The sequence below is a fragment of the Scyliorhinus canicula genome, chromosome 12 (genome assembly GCF_902713615.1).
Source record: "Scyliorhinus canicula chromosome 12, sScyCan1.1, whole genome shotgun sequence".
NCBI lineage: Eukaryota > Metazoa > Chordata > Chondrichthyes > Carcharhiniformes > Scyliorhinidae > Scyliorhinus > Scyliorhinus canicula.
In genome coordinates, this window is record NC_052157.1 from 70,125,762 (window position 1) to 70,148,117 (window position 22,356).

Here is a 22,356-nt window from a genome sequence, read left to right on the forward strand (position 1 = left end):
CTAAAAATGACACAAAAAAGGCATAAAGGGCTCGTTCATAATATTACTGCTATATGAGGCAAGGTAACTGTTTTAAACTACCTCCGCATCGAAAAAGGCGTCCCGACAATGATAAGCTTAGCTTCATCGCCGCGAGCTGGGTCCCCACAGAACCTCCTCCAAATCAAATGCGCCCGCTATTAAACTCCGAGCTCCTCCCTCTCTGCTCGAGGAGGAATGATTGATAGCTGCATTGCTGGGAGGATGACTTCAGCGCCACCCAGAGTCTGGGCAGACTAGAGGAATGATTGACAGCTGCACTGGGCAGAGGGTCCCTGCAGCGCCACCCAGAGTCTAGGAAGAGTGGAGGAATAATTGACAGCAGCACTCGCCGGTTACTACAGTGCTGCAAGCGACACAGAGGATCTCCAGAGATGGTTTCTCTTGTTCAAACTTTGGCTTAGCACTCTGCTATTTATACCCTAGCCTGACTGGAACCGACTGTATTCTAATCAAATTGGCCATGCTAAATTGCCCGTAGTGTAAGGTTAATGGGGGGATTGTTGGGTTACGGGTATACGGGTTACGTGGGTTTAAGTGGGGTGATCATTGTTCGGCACAACATTGAGGGCCGAAGGGCCTGTTCTGTGCTGTACTGTTCTATGTTCTATGTTCTAATGCAAAGGCATGTAGGGAAGCACGTTGTGTGGAGGATACAGAGAGTCTGCAAATAGGTTGTGTGCGGGTGAGGAAATGGCAGACCGTGGGATCGTAGTATTCTCATACATGAATCACAAAACAGGAGCATAGAGTTACAACAAGTAATTTAGAAAGCAAATGAAATTTTAGCCTTTTTTACAAGGGGAATGGAGTATAAAAGTAGTGTGATGAATGGTATCGGTAACTGCTGTAACTGTACCTTGCCTTTAATACATTGGCCCTTTAAGACCGGGCTTGGAACTCTGGGGGACTCCGTCTCTGTCTCCGCCCCAGGAAACGGTAAATAAGGTGATGCTCACTGGGCAGCATGCTGCCCCGAAATGACCTTGGCCTCCGTGATCAAGGCACTGCACAGCATCTTCATACTGTTTGGTTTCCCCGCTTATATCCACAGCGACCGGGGTACATCGTTCATGAGCGATGAGCTGCGTCGATATCTGCTCAGCAAGGGCATCGCCTCGAGCAGAACGACGAGCTATAACCCGCGGGGAAACGGGCAGGTGGAGAGGGAGAACGCAACAGTTTGGAAGGCTGTCCTTCTAGCCCTACGGTAAAGGAGTCTCCCAATTGCCTGCTGGCAGGAGGTCCTACCCGATGCCCTACATTCCATTAGGTCGCTCCTCTGTACGGCCACGAACGAGACCCCTCACAATCGTTTGTTTGTCTTCCCCAGGAAGTCCACCTCTGGGGTCTTGCTTCCACGTTGGCTGACGACTCCGGGACCAGTCCTACTCCGGAGATACGTGAGGAGCCATAAAACAGATCCGATAGTCGAGTGGGTCCAATTTCTACACGCAAACCCTCAATACGCCTACGTCGAGCACCCCGACGGCAGGCAGGACACCATCTCTCTGCGAGACCTGGCACCCACCGGCTTCCCCACCGACTCCCCCCCCCTACCGACGCTCCCCTCCCTGCACCAACTGCCGACCCCGACAGCGCCCCCCCATAGCGCCCCCTGCCCCCCAGCCGGCGCCGGCACCAATCACCCTAGTCACCCCGGATACGCCCCCGCTTCAAAGCGGGCAAAGGCTCAGTCAACTGTGCTCCCGGATATACCATCACCGATACCGACCGTATCCACGGCACCACCACCGGAGTGGAGAACGTCCGCACGGACGGTCAGACCACCCAAAAAACTGAATTATAACTCCACTTTCACCCCCGACGGACTATGTGTTTTTTTTAAACAGGGGGTGAATGTGATGAATGGTATCGGTAACTGCTGTAACTGTACCTTGCCTTTAATACATTGGCCCTTTAAGACCGGGCTTGGAACCCTGGGGGACTCCGCCTCTGGCTCCGCCCCCAGGAAACGGTATATAAGGTGATGCTTACTGGGCAGCATGCTGTGACCACATTTCTCGGCAGCTGTCCGGTTCTCTGGTAATTAAAGCCTTGGAATTACCAATCTTCTCTCCTGTGTTGTAATTGAGGTTATCTCAAGTAGGTAAGTCTTGCCACAACTATAGGGCGCACTGGTGAGTTTTCACCAAAAGTACTGGGTACAGTTTTGATCCCTCACTAGGGAGGAAAAACGCATCAGAAGCAGTTCAGAGAAGGTTCACTGGAATGATTTGTACGATTACGAGGAAAGGTTCAGCAGGTTGGGGCCTACACTCATTGGTGTTTAGAAGAATGAGTGGTGATCTTATTAAAACAGAAGATTCTGAGGGGTTTGACAGATGCTAAGAGCATGTTTCCCCTAATGGGAAAATCTAGAACTGTGGCAGGGATGGGGATACAGTTGAAAAATAAGGGGTCTCCTATTTACGATGGAGACAAGGAAAGGGTTTTAAAGAGTTATGAGTGTTTAGAATTTCTTCCCCATCTGTTTCTATTGTTCCTGTGTTCAAATTCCTTTGGACTCCTCCATATTCCTCCTGTGCACTCATCTTCCTCATCTACACTGCTGCTTTGGTAAGGTTCGGCTTCCACTTGTGTGTTAATGCCTTACTTCCTCGTTGCTTGTCTTAACCCATTCAGTGGTTGTGTTATTGGAATGCTGAATGGGCAGAAGGTCCCCCTCCAGTTAAACATGGGAGACCAAAGTCATTGTCATTGACCATCACCACTGCCCTCTTTCCCCCCCACCCACCCCTCGCCAGCTACAAATGCCATTGATGACCTTGTTGCCGATTTAAACCTTCCTCTCCGCTCACTGCCTTAGATTGAACCAGACCTTTCATCACCTCAGCATTCTTGAGCTGATCCTCCAACTGCACCTCCTCACCATCACAAAGGCTGGAGCGATATTCATGTCTGCATCAATACCCATCTCCAACTCTACTTCACCCCATCCGCTGCTGAAATCCTCATCCATTATTTTGTCACCTGTAGGTTCAATTATTCCAACTCTTTTGTGATTTTCCATGCACGCCCCCACATTCCATCCCACTTTCCATTCTGCACAAATTCGATCTTAAAAATCTGCTGCCTATAAACCCTATTCGACATCAAAATCCACTCATTCATTACCTTTGACCTTACTAACCTGTAATGCCGCAAGGCACCCGCCCAACACTATCAGTTTTAAAGTCTCACTTTCATGTTTAATTCTCTTCAGCACATTTGCCCTCCCTATCTCTGTGACCTATTTGTGGTGGTATGATTAGCATAGCTGCCTGCCATTGGTGCAGAACACCGGCTTACCATTGGCCCTGGTCGGTCATGTGCCTCTCGACTGGTTGGTTGAGACCAGTCATGTGATGGCTCCCCAATTGGTTGAGAGGCTGAGTTAACCCCGCCTTGAGGCGGGGTATAAATACCCAGTACTCCCGGCGGTCGTCCTTATACTGTAATCGACCGCAGGGATAACATCTAGTAGATTAAAGCCATACTTTTGTTCAGCAACTCGTCTCGCGTTCAATTGATGGTACATCACTACTGCAGCCCCCCAATCCCAGGGCTCTCCATCTCTCTAATATCGAGCTTTTGTACACTGGTAGCCGCTGCGCCTACTGCCGTCACTATTCCCATTCGCGAGAATTCCTTCCCCTGTCTATCCCCCCCGTTCTTTCTTTTAAATGATTTTCCTTCTGTAAAGCAGCTGGAGTCAATTCCCGATGTTAAACCTGCTCGAGAAATGCCAGTCATTGTTATCTGAGCAGAATGACTTGATTGGAAGCACACAAGTAAGGGGGGAGGGGGAAGAAGGGACAAACTGACAGCTGAAGTGGGTACATCATTTAAAATGATGGCAGAGTGGGCGGCGGCAGTTGGTGGGTGGAGGGGGGAAGAAAGGCACCAAATGAAAAAGCTCATTCTGGAACATTTTTTTTTCTCTCTAATATAGAAACCGCTTCCTGGGAAGGCTGAAGTTTCCTTTGTCATGCTTTTTCCTTCTTTTTGCCACTGTCATCACTTGCTGCTATCTGTGGCTGCAAGTTAATCAAAACACCAGCTGTAAAGTAGCTCGTAAATTCGATAACATTTCCTGTTTACTAAAAGAAAGTGCCTGAGAACATCAGGCTTTGGAATTCACTTTTGATCCGATAATTCATCAAACCCTGCTACAGCTGACAGCTTGTTCACTGGCAGAGCTAAGAGAAGTGTTCACACCCTTTTAAAAGTTGACCAGTTTCAGGAACTATTGAAGCAGGGATATGGAATTGGGACTTTAGTTATGGAATACTTTCACTACAGGCTTGTGTCTACCAAACCTTCTTCGGTAACGGACTCTTTTTTTTTCAAAACAAGACTAGAGACAGGAAACAATTGAGCATACTGGATAGGAACACTACAATTAAGTTCCCCTTCCCTCATATCTTCAACACTTAACTAATGAGCTCCCTTACCAGCTGAGATTATTCATGAAGGCCCTGCTTTCCCAACCTTGCACCTTACTTGAGGTGTGGTGATCCTCAGGTTAAATCAGTACCAGTCAGCTCTCCCCCCTCAAAGGGGAAAGCAGCCCATGGTCATCTGGGACTCTGGTGAATTTACTTTAGTCTTTAGTTTCCATAGAATCCACAGAATCCCGACAGTGCAGAAGGAGGTCATGCGGCCCATCGGGTCTGCACCGATCCATATCCCACCCTATCCCTGCAACCCCATAATCTAAACTTCACATCCCTGGACACTAAGGGGCAATTCCGCACAGTGAATCGACCTACCCCTTCCAGAATTGAACCCGGGTCCCTGGCGCTGTGAGGCAGCAGTGCTAACCACTGTGCTACTGTGTCATGACAGGGTAACCACAGCTGCAGGCTGTCTGTCCTACCTAACGCTTTCAGGAACACGACTGAAATTAAATTTCACTCCCTCAAAGCAAGTTCCCCACCTAGGCTCCTTAGGTAGCATCTTTTAAACCCATGACCTGCACTATCTAGAAGGATACGATGTACTGTAAAATTTTATAACTATGACAATGGCAGCAGACACAAGGGAGCCCACCACCTGGATGTTCCGCTCCAAACCACCAACCATTCTGACTTGGAAATATATTGACTGTTCCTTCACTGTCACTGGTTCAACATCCTGGAACTCCCTCCCTAACAACACTGTGGGTTTACCTACACCACATGGACTGCAGTGATTCAAGAAGGCAGCTCACCACCACCTTCTATAGCAGTGTTTTTCAAAGTTTTTTGCGCGGAACACATTTTTACCAAAGGCCATCCTTCAGGACCCACACCAGCTGACCTTCGTGACCCACCCTGACCGACCTGTGTGACTCGCGCCAGAAAACCTTTGTGCCCCATGTTGGCAACCTTCACGACTCATGCGGCCCAAACTTCACAACGCACCATGTCCATTTCCCTTTAATGTGACAAGTGAGCCTGCTCCGTCCTCATGATCTCAGTTGCTTTGTTATTCAATGTTACATTTCTGGTAATGACCAGCTGATGATTTAAGACCTCACTGCATCCATTGAACAAAGTAAAGAGAGGGCGGCACGGTGGCGCAGTGGTTAGCACTGCTGCCTCACGCTCTGAGGACCCAGGTTTGATCCTGGCCCTGGGTCACTGTCTGTGTGGAATTAGCACATTCTCCCTGTGTTTGCGTGGGTCTCATCCCCACAACCCAAAGATGTGCAGGGTAGGTGGATTGACCACGTTAAATTGCCCCTTAATTGGAAAAAAAAGAATTGGATCCTCTAAATTTATATAAAAAGAAAGAAAAAAATAAAGAGGTTTGTCCTTGAACTCGCGATGCTTAGTCTTTAAACGTCTTTGTAGTTTTGAGGTTTTTAAACTTTCATTTTCCAGTGCTTCCCTGCATTTGACACACATGAACTTGGAATCCTAATTTGCAGTGGAACAATTAATAAACGCACACATCAAGTAATCATCTTTCTGCTGTTTTGTTCCTGTTTGCTTCTTCTTCATGGGTTGTTCACCGTAGGTCCTGGAGTTCGCACCAGCACTGCTGGCAGCTGCAAAGTGGAGGAATATCTCTCGCATCTAGAACATGTGGCATCAATGTGACCTGCTCTCTGCCACCGCTCCAGGCAGACTGCAATGATTTTAAAAAAGATCTGCTCCTGGGTCAGCGCACTGACGTCAGGAGGAGGCTTCCTGTCTCGCTGGGCCGCCATTTTTAAAAGCTGATTGTGCATTTGGCCACTAATTTCCGCAATTGGGAACGCTGCGATGCGTGGCCTGGTGACCCGACATCCGCCAGCAATTCACCCGCGGGTCGTGAACCTGCGTTTGAAAATGACTGTTCTAAAGGACAATTAGGGACGGGCAATAATTGCTGGTCTAACCAGTGACGCCCACATCCCGTAAATTAATTTTTAAAAGCTTACCAAGGTTTATGCTGGACAGTTTCCAACTGCTCTTACTCTTGTCCGAAAAATAAAGTGAGGTGGTTTCAGTACACATCAACTCTACATTTGTCATGTAAGTAGGCCAAGGCTGCAGATTAACACAGCACTGACTCTCCACCAATAGAGTGACTGAGCTAAGCCTCCTGTTTTCCACTGCACACCCACTACACTTGTGTAAATAAGCCGTCACTCCAGATTTATACCAATCATGTTATAGTTGATATATAAATGCTAACTCAGCATAAAGCATTGGGAAGAATTGTGTTGTCAGAACAGTGCAACATGTTCATCTGCTTTAATTGTGTAAGATCCTTTTTCTGGTCTAAACGTTCTTTTGACTCTATTCAGGATATCACTGACATAAAAGCTTGGGTGAAGTTTCACCAAATATGATATACATTTATTAAACCACTGAGCAATAGTACACACTCACAATGATATTGGTTGCTTAGTTTCCCTGTGTGCCGAGGTCTGTCTCAGCGGTCAATCCAATGACAAAATCCCCATGTGCGTCTTCTGAGCAATTAACTAAATTGCTCTAACCACTGCAGCCCTGATGGTTCTGCAGGCGCTTTCTTTCCACCCTCCTTGCTCTGTCCCCTGTGTCATATAAGGTAAAGACTGCTTTTAGTCCATTTAATTGGTTTTTAATTACATCATCATTTATCGCCATGCCTTCTCCAGATATTCGCTGGCTAGGCCCCTTTGAAGATCACCCTGGAGGTGCCGTAGCCAGCTTGCCTACTCTTTGATATCTCCTGACACCATTATCAATCTCCAGGGCTGGGAGGAGGCAGCATATTTATTGCCTCTAAGCAAATCTGAAGTCTGTTTATCTTCCCTGGTACGGACCAGCTACAGTTAAGTGATTTTGCAGAACTTGCTGATTCTAGCAAAGCTTCCATTTGACTAAATTCACTATCGTGCTTTTGCTTTTAGATCACAAGACTATAAGATATAGGAGCAAAATTAGGCCATTCAGCCCATCGAGTCTGCTCTGTGATTCGATTATGGCTCATATGTTTTGCATCCCCATTCTCCTGCCTTCTCCCCATAACCCCTCGTCCCCTCGTTAATCAAGAACGTATCTACCTCTGTCTTAAAGACACTCAGTGACTTGGCTTCCATTGCCTTCTGTGGCAATGCGTTCCTGATTCGCCACCTTCTAGATGAGGAAATTCCTCCTCATCTCAGCTTAAAAAAAACTTTATTAAAGATTTCATAGTTAACAAACATGATCAAAACTACAAGACAACTCTGAAAATTCTACCTCAAGTCAATTCCTCTACTGATCCCCCAGCAGTGTACTTCACCATTTCCAAGTATAAAAAGTCCATAAGGTCACCCAACTAGGCCAAGGCAATCGGCAGAGCAGACACTCTCCATCCCAGCAGAACTCGGCTTTGGGCTATCAGCGAGGCAAAGGTGAATGCATCTGTCTTCAACCCTTCCGTAGCCCTGGTGAGTTTGATACCCCCAAAACGGCTCCAGATCAATGTTAAGAACTGCTGACATGGTGTTAAAGAAGGAGACCAAAAAGCTCACCATCTTTAGACAAGACCAGAACATGTGGGTATGGTTGGCAGGCCCACAAGAGCACTGCTCACACCTGGCTTCCACTCCCTCAAAGAACCCCCTCATCCTGTTCCCATCTCAGTTTTAGAGGATCGTCTCTTCAGTCTGAAGCTGTGCCCTCGAGTTCCAGTTTCTCCTACTTGTGGAAACATCTCCACGTCCACTCTATCTGGGCCTCTCAGTATTCTGTAAGTTTCAATAAGAATTCCTTTCCTGTGTGGTTCAATTGACTTTGTTACATAACTTTGCTCTAGGTTTCACACATACACAGGGTTACACCACAATCGGTCCACATTGAATTAATGTAAAAGGAATAAGGAAATGGCCACATAGTTAAAAAGTGATGGTATATTAAAAAGCTAAATAATACGTTTGGAATACAGTTGGAATATTTTTTCTGACGAAAGATCAATATTTCTTTTCAGCTTGAGTGCAGCAACAAGTGATCGACAAGCTGAAACTGTGTAGAGAGTAGGGCAGAGGCTCTTCCAAGGCAGAATCACCCCCACCAATACCACCCCAACGGCTCCCCGAAACTCAAACAAAAGTGACCTTTGGGCTTCTTGGCCTCTGCACAGCGTAAACAAAACTAGATTCTATCTTTAACCAAACAAAGAACTGGCATCTATCTGTTTATCTCACCACAATATTTTATTTAAAACCTGCTTTCTGAAAACATTGGATTGATCGCTGATTAGCAGATTTCCAGGAAGCTTTCAGCAAACTGCTTCTGAGAGAAGGAAATAGGTTCTTTTTACACATAGGGATGCAGTCAGCCCAGCGTTACTGTTATGTCAATAAGACATGAAGGAAATCACCGCTGTGTGCATCAGATTTTATTCCTTTTTTTGGCTATTTTTTAAATGCACTTTCTGCTGAACCTAACAAGGTGGTTGCTAAAGTCACATGGCCACAACTTTGGCCCTTTGTTCTGAACATTGCAAAAACAAAAAAATCCTCTTCATCATTGTGGAATCTCACATCTAATTGTAAGTACATTATTATCATTAAACCAGGGGACCCATAAAGCAAAACTCATTATTCCTGCAGAGCTGACTACCTGTGTTGTCATTTATGGGGATGTAGCACACGAGGTGGCTCCCAACAGGGTTTTGAGCCTTTTTTGCCTTGTTTCAGGGGTTGCTTTTACGCAAACTCCGATCTGATTGATGGAATAATGTGCCCACATAAGGGAAATGCCAAGAAGGACCAGAGCAAAGGTCATTGCTAGAAATTGGTCAACGGATTCGGAAAATGGCAGAGGGTGCCCCTGTGCCTCCAGTCACTCCACTAACAACATGCTTTCCATGATTCTGGTGATGGAATTTGAGAAGCAGTGGACGGTTGTGTCTGGGGGCCTTCAAAAGTCGATAGAGGATGCCCAGGCTACCATTCAGTCGAAATTAGAGAAGACCTCCAAAATGGTAACGGAGCGCGGTCATAAAGGGCGTGGAGGCAGCTCTGTTGAAGCAAAGTGAGCAAATTGTCTTGCTGGAGGCTGAGACCCCCCTGATTGCCGGTGAAAATAAGACACTGAGAGCCAAGGTAGATGATCAAGAAAACCACCCTTGGAAGCAGAATCTCAGAATTTTGGGGTTGCCGGAGGGTATGGAAGGCCCGACTCCCAGTGCAAGCTTTTCGCAAATGTTTGGGAAGATGATGGGGGAGGGTGGAATAACATGCCCTCCTGAGCTGGATTGGGTCTATCAGTCGCTCTGGCAGAAGCCTGGAATGAACCACCAAGGGCTGTTATTGTATGGTTCCACAGCTTCCGAGAGAAGGAACGAGTCCTGAAATGGGCCAAGGAGCTTCGGGACTACAAATGGGAAGGCCACACCATCAGGCTTTACCAGGATGTTGAAGTGGAACTGACAAAGAAACAGGCAGAGTTCAATAAAGCCAAAGCCGCCCTGTATAAGAGTGGGGTTTGGTTTGGGGTGGTGTATTCGGCGCGCCTCCAAGTAACGTTTGAGTCAAAGGACTATTATTTTTGCAGCAGAGAATGCTTTGTTAAAATACATAGGCTCGGTTCAAGTTAATTGTGCTTCTGTGAGGTTTTTTGATAGCAGATGCTGGGCAGATGGGTTGTAGGAGTCTTTTGTACAAGTGTGTTTGTATTTTTTTGTTCGTGGCTGTGATGACTGTTTCATATGATGGATGTTGTGAGGTGTTCTACATACTATGGTTGTTATGGGAAATATATAGCTCCCAGTTGGAATATGATCTTTGTTGTTCTACTTTGTACCCTTGGTTTGGGCAGTAGTTATTTTCTTTACCCTGGGGCCGTTCTGCTAGCAGTAGTGTTAGCTAGCCAATGGGAGCCAAGTGGTACAGGTAGCTGCAGCTCATTACAGTCGTTTGGTTTGGGATGATGAGCTTCATGTTTTTGTTTTGTTTGGGGTTAGGGTTAGTTGGGAGGGGGCATTGTTCATCTTTTTATTACTGGTACGAACATTTTGGAGGGGTATTGTTTTTGGACGGGGAGGTGGGGGGGAGCGGGGTGGGGATAAGGTTAGTTTGCTGACGGTGACTACAGGTTTTTCTTTCTTTTGTCTTGATGGTAGGTGTGGCGGCCATCATGGGTGCACCTTGTGCCTGTATTCTCTAAGCAGTTGCTGGATGATCTATTTTGGTGGAAATGGCTACCCATCCGGGCTAGGGAAGGGTTGGAGGCTGCCAATTTGGTTGGCGATCGGAATGTAAGGGGTTTGGGTGGCCCAGTGAAAAGGTCGAGAATATTTGCTCATCTGAAAAGTTTGCGTGCTGATGTGGTGTTTTTGCAGGAGACTCATTTGAGGGTAAGGGACCAGACCAGGTTGTTGAAGGGGTGGATGAGCCAGATATCTAATTAAGGCTTCGATGGAGATTTTGATTAATAAACAGGTTCTTTTTTCGGGTAACAAGATCGTGGTAGACCCGAGCGGATGGTAAATGGGTCTTTGGTGGGCAATTTGGTGTTTCTGGTCAATGTTTATATGTCAAATGGGAATGCTAAAAGGTTTGTCAGGAGGTTGATGGCCTCTATTCCTGACTTGGACTTGCATCAACTAATCTTGGGGGGGGGGCTTAAACTGTGGTCTAGATCCAAAGCTGGATCAATCTAGGCCCAAATTGTTAGCTCCACCAGGGATGGGAAAGGTGTTGTTGGCTTCTATGGAACAGAAAAGGGGGGGGGGGGGGGGCAAGTTTTTCATGCAGAGAGTGGTGGGTGCCTGGAACTTGCCACCAGAGGATGTGGTGAAAGCAGGTACATTGGCAACATTCAAGAGGCATCTGGATGGGTACACGTATAGGGAGGTAATAGAGGGATACGGACCTAGTAAGGGCAGAAGGTTTTGATTTTAGTTAGGGCATCATGATCGGCACAGGCTTGGAGGGCAGAAGGACCTATTCCTGTGCTGTACTTTTCTTTGTTCATTGTTCTTATTACCTGCCAAACAGTCTAAGCACAGAAACCACATTGCGCTGTTTATCCATTTCAATGATTTTCGTGTTGCAGTCTCCAACCAGGAGCTCATCTGGCCTGAACTCCGCCATGAAGGAAGTACCATCTGGACTTTGGAAATCAAGTGAGTTAATATTAGTGCCTGTGGTTCTTCTGCTGTTGTTATCTATAGTTGTAATAACAACCTCTTTTCTATCACCCTTATGGTATATGTGTGTGTGCACCTGAATGTGCGTGCACGTACATGCGAGTTTGTGCATGTGCATGTATTTGTGTGAATATGAGATTGGCATTCATATTCCAGCATGAGGTTCTTCCCTTTGCTTCCTTTAGTGCAGGTTGAGTTTCACCTTTGAACGTGCCTGTCCTATCCAACCCACCCAGAGACATCTATTTCATCATAATTAAAGATATATTGGAGTTCATAATCTTTGTGGACTCCAGACAACATGTTTATCAGGGGCTTTTCACAGTAACTTCATTTGAAGCCTACTTGTGACAATAAGCGATTTTCATTTCATTTCATTTCATTTCTATCCAACACTCTACTTCTGCAGAACCTGATTCAAGCTTTCCCCCTTGTGGACGATGCAAGGCTTGCATGTGTGGAAGCAGCCCTCCTAGGGGTTGAAATCAGGCACTTCAGCACATTGCTTTGGCATTCTTGACTGGGTCGAACAGTGCATTCTAAATCCGAGAAGCAGCCGCCCTATCAAATTGCCGGTCCTTACGATCTTGTTCTCTCTTTCTGTTTCGACTGGGGTTCTGATTCCATTCACCATGTGATCTTTCTCGGCTGTTTCAATGAGTCCAAGCCATTACCTTCCAGAAGACTGGGCTCACATCTAGGTCACGTTGGTTCGTCTTGGGCAACTGGTTGATTTTGTTTAGGAGATCAGCTTTCTTCAACCGAGGGATGCTCACGATTGCAATCATTTCTCAGTCCAGGATATAAGCTGATGCTGGCAACATGGAATGAGAAGATCCGAAATGTGCCAAAGATCATTGGGCCTTAAAGAGCAGCTATTTGCTTATGATCGCGGGGGGTGGGGGTGGCACTGTGGCGCCGTGGTTAGCACTGTCTGCCTCATAGCACTGAGGTCCCAGGTTCGATCCCGGCCCTGTCCATGTGGAGTTTGCACATCCTCCCCGTGTCTGCATGGGTCTCACCCCAAAACCCAAAGATGTGCCAGGTAGATGGATTGACTGCACTAAATTGCTCCTTAATTGGAAAAAAAATAATCGGATACTGTAAATTAAAAAAATTACTTATGATCATGGAATGTTACAGCAACGGTGCTCCTTGGCGGAGTGAGTCAATTTATCTCAATCCCCATTGCCCAGTAAACGTTTTCCTTTCCAGCGGTCATCTGAATTTCTTTTGATTATCAATAATGAATCTGCATCCACCATCTTTTCAGACATTGCATTGTGGATCATGACAACTTGTTGCATAGAACAATGTTTTGCACAAGTCATCCCTGGTTCTTTTGCCAATTAACATAAATGTGTATCCCTCTGCTTACTGACCCTCTGCCACTGGAAACAGTTCCTTAACAAATACTATATCAAAATCATTCTTAACTTTGAATGCTGCCATCAATTGTCCTCTTAACATTCTTTGCTCAAAGAATAATCCCAGCTCTCTGGTGTCTACACATCTCTCACCCTGGCACCATTCTGGTAAATCTCCAGTGCACACTCAAAAACCTTGGGTGGGATTCTCCGACCCCCTGCTGGGTCGGAAAATTGCTGGGGGGGGGGGGGCGGCGTGAATCCCGCCCCCGACGGCTGCCGAATTCTCCGGCGCCGGATATTTGGCGGGGGTGGGAATCGCGCCGCACTGGTCGGCGGGGTCCTCCCGGCGATTCTCTGGCCCGCGATGGGCCGAAGACCTGCCCATTCTATGCAGGTCCCGCTGGCGTAAATTGGAGTTGGTCCCTTACCGGCGGGACCTGGTGGCACGGGCGGGCTCCGGGGTCCTCATGGGGGTGCAGGGCGATCTGGCCCCGGGGGGTGCCCCCACGGTGGCTTGGCTGCGATCGGGGTCCTCCGATCCGTGGGCGGGCCTGTGCCATGGGGGCACTCTATTCCTACGCGCCGGCCGTGTAAGCGTCCGCGATGACTGGCGTGAAGGTGAACCCCCGCGCATGCGTGAGAATGACATCAGCAGCCGCTGACGCTCCCGCGCATGCGCGGACCCGCGCCAGCCGGCTGGCGCGGCGCGAAAGGCCTTTCACCCCGGCCGGCAGGGCGCAAACTACTCCGGCACCGGCCTTGCCCCTGAAGGTGCGGAGGATTCCGTGCCTTTGGGGTGGTCCGATGCCGGAGTGGTTCCCGCCACTCCACTGCGCCGTTTCTGCCTGCCCTGCCGATTCCCGTAGAAGCCCGTCCCTTGACAGTCATCAGAATACATGGTGCCCAGAATCGAACACATTACCCCCACTGATGTCTGTTATGGTCCCAAACCAGACCCGCAAATTGGCAAAATGCGATTACGGGCTGATAATATTTTGTCCAAAGTAAACAAAGTCTGAGATTCAGGACACTTGCTCAGAGAATAAAATTCCTCCAGCACTGGGCATGCCCAGAACATATGGGTGTGGTTTGCTGGACTCCCTGAACACCTAACACACCTGTCCTCACCCCCAAAAAACCGGCTCATCCTTGTCCCGGTCATGTGTGCCCTGTGCAGCACCTTAAACTGTATGAGGCTGATCCTCGTGCACGAAGGGGAAGAGTTCACCCTCCCTAGGACATCTGCCCACGTCCTCTCCTCGATCTCCTCCCCCAACTACTCCTCTCACTTACCTTTCAGCTCCTCCACCTAGGCCTCATCCTCCTCCTGCATCACCTGGTATGTTGCCGAAATCTTCCCCTCTCCGACCCATACCCCCGAGAGCACTCTGTCCTGTACCGTGCGTGGCGGCAGCATCGGGAATTCCACCACTTGCCGCCTGGCAAACGCCCTTACCTGTAGATACCTAACGGTGTTTCCCGGGGGGGGGGGGGGGGGGGGGGGGTGGAGCCCGTACTTCTCCTCCAGCTCACCCTGGCTCGCGAACTTCCCATCCACAAACAGGTCCCCCAACCTCCTTATCCTTGCCCTGTGCGACCCCGAAAACCCTCCATCTATTCTCCCCGGGACAAACTGGTGGTTCCCCGTATCGGGGTCCACACCGAGGCCCCCCCCCCCCCCCCGTGCAGCCTCCATTGCCCCCAAATATTGAGGGTAGCTGCCACCACCGGGCTCGTGGTATACCTCGTTGGAGGGAGCGGCAGTGGCGCCGTTGCCAGCGCCTCCAGACTCATACGCTCACAAGACGCCGTTTCCAGCCTCTTCCATGCCACCCCCTCCATCACCCACTTGCGCATCATCACCGCATTAGCTGCCCAGTAGTACCCACAGAGGTTGGGCAGCGCCAGCCCCGCCCCCCCATCCCTACTCCGCTCCAGGAACACCCTTCTCACCCTCGGAGTCCCTCGCGCCCACACAAATCCTGTTGATCCGCCTAAAGAAGGCCTTCGGGATAAGAATGGGGAGGCACTGAAACAGGAACAAAAACCTTGGGAGCACCGTCATCTTGACTGACTGCATCCCACCCGCCAGGGACAGCGGCAAAACGTCCCACCTCTTAAACTCCACCTCCATTTGCTCCACCAGCCTTGTGGAATTAAGTCTATGCAGGGCCCCCCAGCTCCTGGCCACCTGGACCCCCAAGTACCTGAAGCTCCTCTCCGCCCTTTTTAGTGGGAGCTCGCCAATCCCCTTCTCCTGGTCCCCTGGGTGAACCACGAACAACTCGTTCTTCCCCATGTTGAGCTTGTACCCTGAGAAATCCCCGAACTCCCTGAGGATCCTCATTACCTCCGGCATCCCCCGCACCGGGTCTGCCACATATAGCAGCAAGTCGTCCGCATAGAGCGACACCTTATGCTCCTCCCCACCCCACACCAACCCCCTCCAGTTCCTCGACTCCCTCAGTGCCATAGCCAGGGGTTCAATCACCAGTGCGAAGAGCAGGGGGGACAAGGGACATCCCTGCCTCATCCCTCGATGCAACTGAAAGTACTCAGACCTCCTCTTGTTTGTGACCACACTCGCCATCGGGACCTCATATAACAGCCTAACCCACCTGACGAACCCCTGCCCAAACCCGAACCAGTCCAGCACCTCCCACAAGTACCCCCAGTCTACCCTATCAAAGGCCTTCTCAACGTCTATCGACGCCACTATCTCCGCCTCCCCCTCCCACGCCGGTATCATAACGTTCAGGAGCCTCTGCACATTCGCGTTCAACTGCCTCCCCTTCACAAACCCCGTCTGGTCTTCGTGGATGACCTGCGGCACACAATCCTCAATTCTCGTGGCTAAGACCTTCGCCAGCACCTTGGCATCTACATTTAATGTCAAAATCGGCCTGTAAGACCCACGCTGCAGGGGATCCTTGTCCCGCTTCAGGATCAAGGAGATCAGTACCCGCGACATCGTTGGGGCAAAGCAACCCCCCCTCCCTTGCCTCATTGAAGGTCCTAACCAGCAGCAGGCCCAACAGGTCCACATATTTTTTGTAAAATTCGACGGGGAAATCGTCCGGCCCCGGTGCCCTCCCTGCCTCCATGCTCCCTATCCCTTTGGCCAGCTCCTCCAGCACAATCGGGGCCCCTAATCCCACCACCAGTCCCTCCTCCACCTTTGGGAACCTGTTTGTCCAGAAAGTGGCCCATCCCTCCCTCCTCCAGTGGGGGCTCGGACCGATACAGTTCCTCATGAAAGTCCCTGAAGACCCCATTGATGCCAACCCCACTCCACACCACACTCCCTTTCCTATCCTTAACTCCCCCAATCTCCCTAGCTGCGTCCCACTTCCGAAGCTGATGTGCCAGCATCCGGCTGGCCTTTTCCCCATATTTGTAAATCGCCCCCTGGACCTTCCTCCACTGCGCCTCCGCCTTCCTGGTGGTCAACAGGTCGAATTCGCCCTGGAGGCTATGCCTCTCCCTCAACAGTCCCTCCTCCGGCACCTCCGCGTACCTCCTGTCTACCCTCACCATCTCCCCCACCAGCCTCTCCCTCTTCCTCTGTTCTCTCCTCTCCTTGTGGGCCCTAACCACCGCCTTCAGCGCCTCCCAGACCATCCCCATTATCGTTGGCCTTCAGGTATCTTTCCATGCTTCCTCTGACCCGCTTGCTCACCTTCTCGTCCGCCAACAGCCCCACCTCCAAGCGCCACAACGGGTGCTGGTCCCTCTCCTCCCCCAGCTCTAAGTTTACCCAATGCGGGGCGTGATCCGAAATGACTATCGCCGAGAACTCTGTATCCTCTATTCTCGCAGTCAGCTCCCTGTTGATTCGGGAATAGGCCTTATGAACGTGCATGAAGAACGAAAATTCCCTAGCCCCCAGCCTTGCAAATCTCCAAGGGTCCACCCCTCCCATCTGGTCCATAAACCAACTCAGCACTTTAGCCACCGCCGGCCTCCTACCCGTCCTAGACCTGGAGCGATCCAGTGCCGGATCCAACACCGTGTTAAAGTCCACCCTATTATTAGGCCCCCCACTTCCAAGTCTGGGATCCGACCCAACATGCGCCGCATAAAACCGGCATCGTCCCAGTTCACGTTGACCAGCACCACCCTCTCCCCTTGCAGCTTACCGTTACGTACCTGCCGCCGTTGTCTGTCACAATGCTCGACGCCTCGAACGCACGCTCTTTCCCACCAAGATCGCCACCCTCTGACTTTTAGCATCCAGCCACGAATGAAACACCTGGCCTAACCACCCCTTCCTCAATCTTACCTGGTCTGCCACTTTCAGGTGTGTCTCCTGGAGCATGACCACATCCGCCTTCAGCCCCTTCAGGTGCGTGAACACCCGGGCATGCTTAACCGGGACGTTCAGTCCCCTTACGTTCCAGGTTATCAGCCAGATCAGGGGGCTGCCCGCCCCCTCCCCCGCCGACTAGCCATAACCGCTCCTCGGCCAGCCACGCGCCCATGCCCGGCCCGTTCCCCACGGCAGCAGACCCCCTCCAGCCTTCAGCACGGGAAAAAGCCCACGCTTGCCACCTGCTCGGTCCCGCCCCCTTTGACGCAGCTCCTTTTACAGGCCCAGTCCCCTCACCCCCGACTCGGGCCTCACCCTCCCCCGCGGAGCTCCATCCCTCCTACTGGCCATCCACCCCCACTCCGTTTACTTGCCCCCTCCAAGAGCCCACCCGCCAAACCCAACCAAAACAGTGCCCAACCCACCCTAACCAAAAATTAACAAGGACAAAGAACCCCCCCCTCAAAATGTAACACAACCACAACAATCCCCAACCATCCCCACGCACGATCCCCCATCCCGACCCTCAGTTTGTGTCCAGCTTCTCGGCCTGAACAAAGGCCCACGCCTCCTCCGGGGCCTGAAAATAATGGTGCCGGTCCTTGTAGGTGACCCACAGACGCGCTGGCTGCAGCATGCCAAACTTAACCCCCTTCCTGTGCAGCACCGCCTTCGCCCGGTTGTACCCGGCCCTCTTCTTCGCCACCTCCGCGCTCCAGTCCTGATATATTCGAACCTCCGCGTTCTCCCACCTGCTGCTCCTCTCTTTCTTGGCCCACCTGAGTATGCACTCCCGATCAGCGAACCGATGAAACCGCATCAGCACCGCCCGCAGCGGCTCGTTAGCCTTGGGCCTCCTCGCCAGCACTCTAGGGGACCCTTCCAGCACCAGTGGCCCCTGGAAGGACCCCATTCCCATCAGCGAGTTTAACATGGTGACCACATAGGCCCCCACGTCCGACCCCTCCAGCCCCTCCGGGAGGCCCAGGATCAGCAAATTCTTCCACCTCGACCGATTCTCCATCCCCTCGAACCGTTCCTGCCATTTCTTGTGGAGCGCCTCGTGCGCCTCCACCTTTACCGCTAGGCCCAAGATCTCGTCCTCGTTATCTGAGATCTTTTGCCAGACCTCACGGATTGCCACCCCCTGGGCCGCCTGGGTCTCCAGCAGCTTATCAATAGAAGCCTTCATCGGCTCCAGCAGGTCCGCTTTGAGCTCCCTGAAGCAGCACTGGATAACCTCCTGCTGCTCCTGCTCCCACTGCATCCACGCTGCCTGGTCTCCGCCCGCCGCCATCTTGCTTTTCTTCGCTCGCACTTTCTTTGGCTTCACCACCACTTTTTTAGTCGCCTCACTCCTGGTCCAAGCCATACACTGTCGGGGGAATGTTGCAGTCTCCTTCCCACACCGGGAAATGTCGAAAAAATGCCATTGGGGTCCCTGAAAAGAGCCCAAAAGTCCGTTCCAAGTGGGAGCTGCCGAAGGTGAGCTTTGCTCTGCATAGCCAAAACCGGAAGTCGTTTCCCGGGATGTACCTTAAGTGACAAGGGCTCAGAAGAAGTCTCGGTAATCAAAGAAGACTCAGGATCATCTTCTCCTGTGTCATTTGGAAGGTGGTAGTGAGTTGCCTTCTTGGATCAGTGCAGTCCCTGAGGTGTAGATACACCCACAGTGCTATTAGGGATAGAGTTCCAAGATTTTGACCCAGCTACACTGAACCAAAGCCAACATATTTCCAAGTCAGGATGGTGAGTGGCTTGGAGGGGAAACTTCAGGTGGTGGTTCCCATGTATTTGCTGCCCTTGTCCTTCTAGATAGTACTGGTCGTGGGTTTAGAAGGTGCTGCCTTCGGAGACTTGGTGAGTTCCTGCAGTGCATCTTGTCAATGGTACACATGACTGCTAATGTTTGCTGATAGTGAAGGAAGTGAATGATTATGGAAGTGGCAGCAATCAAGCCAGGACTGCTTTGGCCTGGACGGTGTCTCATTTCTTGAGTGTTGTTGGAGCTGCACTCATCCAGGCAAATGGGGATCATTCCATCACACTCTTGACTTGTGCCTTATAGATGGTGGGCAGGTTTTTGGGAATGAGGAGGTGAGTTACATGTGCCAGCCTCTGACTTACTCTTGTAGTCACAGTATTTATATGATTGGTCCAGTTCAATTTATGTTCAATGGTAACTCCCAGAATATTGATAGAAGGATATGGTAACAGGGTAAGAGGAAGAGTGAATGGGAGAAAGCTCCTGTAGACCATAAGCACTGGCACAGAGTGGATGGGCTGAATAGTCTGTTTCTGTGTTGTAGAGAGAAGGTTGCTAACCCAGCAATGGGAAATGGAATTTGATTTGACTGGAACTGGGGACTTCCGGTGATGGTGATGTGCTGAGCGGACGCACATCAGGTGGCTCTCCTCCAAACCAGAACCAAAAAAACCTTTAGTCAAATTTTGCCCAAAATTCAAAGACCAAACTACCTCGATAATGAGAAGAAAACAACCATGAGAGTATGTCGCCAAATGGGAGTGCAAGGGGCTGAAAAGATTGCAGAAGTGGCAGAAAAAGCCACAAGCAGCAGGCGGGCGAGGCAGTGGACCCATGAGGCAAAGGAGCACCGGCCATGCAAGAGAGAGGGAGACCAACGATCTGAGCACCAGCCTCCCGCACCCCCCCCCCCCCCCCCCCCCCCCCACCCCAATTCCACCTGGATACGGATGGAAGAACTTCCTGATGAAGGTGCTGACCACCATAAAGGAGGCGATCAGGATAGAAATCAAGGTGGTGGTGGCAGAGGCGATGGCCACCAAGCAAAAGGCTATTGATGGGCTGGGGAAGTGAGTGGAGACACAGGAGAAGATGATCCTTGACCTGAAAAGGCATCGATGGACCAGAGCGACAGAATCATCGCCCTGGAAGCAGAAGTGAAAAGGTTGCGGCAGCCCAGGGGAACTTAAGTGGGAAAGCCGAGGACCAAGAGAACAGGTCCCGATGACAGAACATTTGGATCATGGGCCTGCTGGAAGATATCGAGTGCATGGATCTGATGGGCTATGTCTCCCAAATGCTAGGTGACTTTGTCGGGAGAAACAATCTCTCCAACCCCCTCGTGGTCGACAGAACGCACAGGTCGCTTAGGTCGAAACCCAAAGCTGGGGAGCAGCCGAGGGCGATCATTGCAAAGCTCTACCGATACCAGGACTGTGAGAGATTCTGTTGTGGGTGCATCAGAACATTGGGGCCCAACTAGCAAAACAGAGGGCCGAGTTCAACCAGGCGAAGTTGGCCCTGTACAAGAGCGGGGTATGTTTCGGTATGCTGTTTCCGGCCAGGCTCTGGGTCACAAACTAGAAGAAAGAACATTACCTTAACAGTCCGGAGGAAGACAATGAATTCATAAAAAATCAATGGCCTGGCCAAGAGACAGGCAAGGCATGATGCGACCGTCAATTCACTCGAGACATGAGTAGAAGTAAACCGTGACTTTAATCAAATTAGAACAGTGCCTGCCTGCGACTGAACCAATGCTGAGAACTGCCTACAGGTCGACTGCTCTTTATACCTCCCTTCAAGGGGAGGAGCCATGGGCAGAGCCCATACATGCCCCAACATGTTCCCTATGGATAATGCCATACAATAGCCCATAGGAGAAGCCCACAAGGGCAACAGCATAGAACAGATACAAATACAAGTGCAACAGCACAGATACAAATACACTGGTGGATTATTAGTGTAATACATTCACCACAAGGCAGCGGTGAGGATTGTGCAGAGAAAGACTGAGAGGAAAAATTAAAGACTCATTGAACTGTGAGCATGTTTGTGCAGGCTTGTGCTTCCTTGCTCTGATAGTAAGGGGGAAGACTGGTGAGAGGCTAGACACGGAAAACAGGCAGTCAGCAGGCATAAGGTAGGGGCTAGACCAGTGCCGGGTAGGGAGCCACCACACTAGCAGAAATAGCTAGCACGGGAAGACAGAAAGCAAGTGGGCAGAGGCGCATCCATATGGTGTACATACAGTTGACAACCATGTTGGGTGCCCCCTGGACAAAGGGAAGCCCTGGAGTGCGGGGGCCTGACCTCATGGTGAGACCGGTGATTGTGGCCATTTTGGATTTCCCTCTAACAAAGGGAGACCCCGGAGTGCAGGGGCACATACACCAAGTAAGTGTGGTTGATCCTGCAGGAATGGGGGGAACAGAATCCCCCTACCAGGATTATCACCTGGAATGTCAGGGGACTCGCCCACCTAAGAAGTTTGAAGGCTGACATAGTCTTTGGATTGGATTTGTTTCTTATCACGTGTACCAAGGCACAATGAAAAGTATTTTTCTGCGAGCAGCTCAACAGATCATTAAGTACATGAAAAGAAAAGGAAATAAAAGAAAATACATAATAGGGCAACACAAGGTACACAATGTAACTACATAACAGCGGCATTGGGTGAAGCATACAGGGGTGTAGTGTTAAACAGGTCTGGTAAATCAGGGGCTGGTTTAGCACACTAGGCTAAACCACTGGCTTTTAAAGCAGACCCAGGCAGGCCAGCAGCACGGTTCAATTCCTGTACTAGCCTCCCCGAAAAGGCACTGGAATGTGACAACTAGGGGCTTTTCACAGTAACTTAATTGAAGCCCACTCGTGACAATAAGCAATTTTCATTTCATTTCATTCATAAGAGGGTCATTTAAGGGTCTGGCAACAGTGGGGAAGAAGTCCAATGAGTCTTTGATTCCTCACAGTACAATGAGCATTTGATTTTCCCTCTCTGTCTTTCTCTGCACCACCCTAACCGCTGCCTTGCCTGCCTCTTATTCATTCTCTTCCTCCGGGCTGTTCTTCTTCCTGTCTTCCTGCAGGAGGCACACCTGAGGCAGAAGGACAGAATGCGGGTAAGAAAGGGCTGGGTGAGTCAGACGTACTATTTATGCTATGGGACGAGGGCTAGGGGTGTAGCCATAGTGATTAGCAAGAGAATAAGATGCACGGCGACAAGGATGGTAATGGACCAAGAGGGATGGTACACCATGGTCAGCAGT

At 50.2% G+C, this 22,356-nt stretch overlaps 1 protein-coding gene across 1 annotated transcript in view; it reads left to right on the top strand.

Moving 5' to 3' along the window:
* The window catches only part of LOC119974531, a 101,005-nt gene continuing 78,649 nt past the window's right edge, over nucleotides 1-22,356 (top strand). The window contains exon 1 of the mRNA XM_038813492.1: nucleotides 1-63. Within this exon, the coding sequence (XP_038669420.1) occupies nucleotides 54-63 (10 nt within the window). The 5' untranslated portion in view covers nucleotides 1-53. The remainder of the gene's footprint in view (nucleotides 64-22,356) is intronic.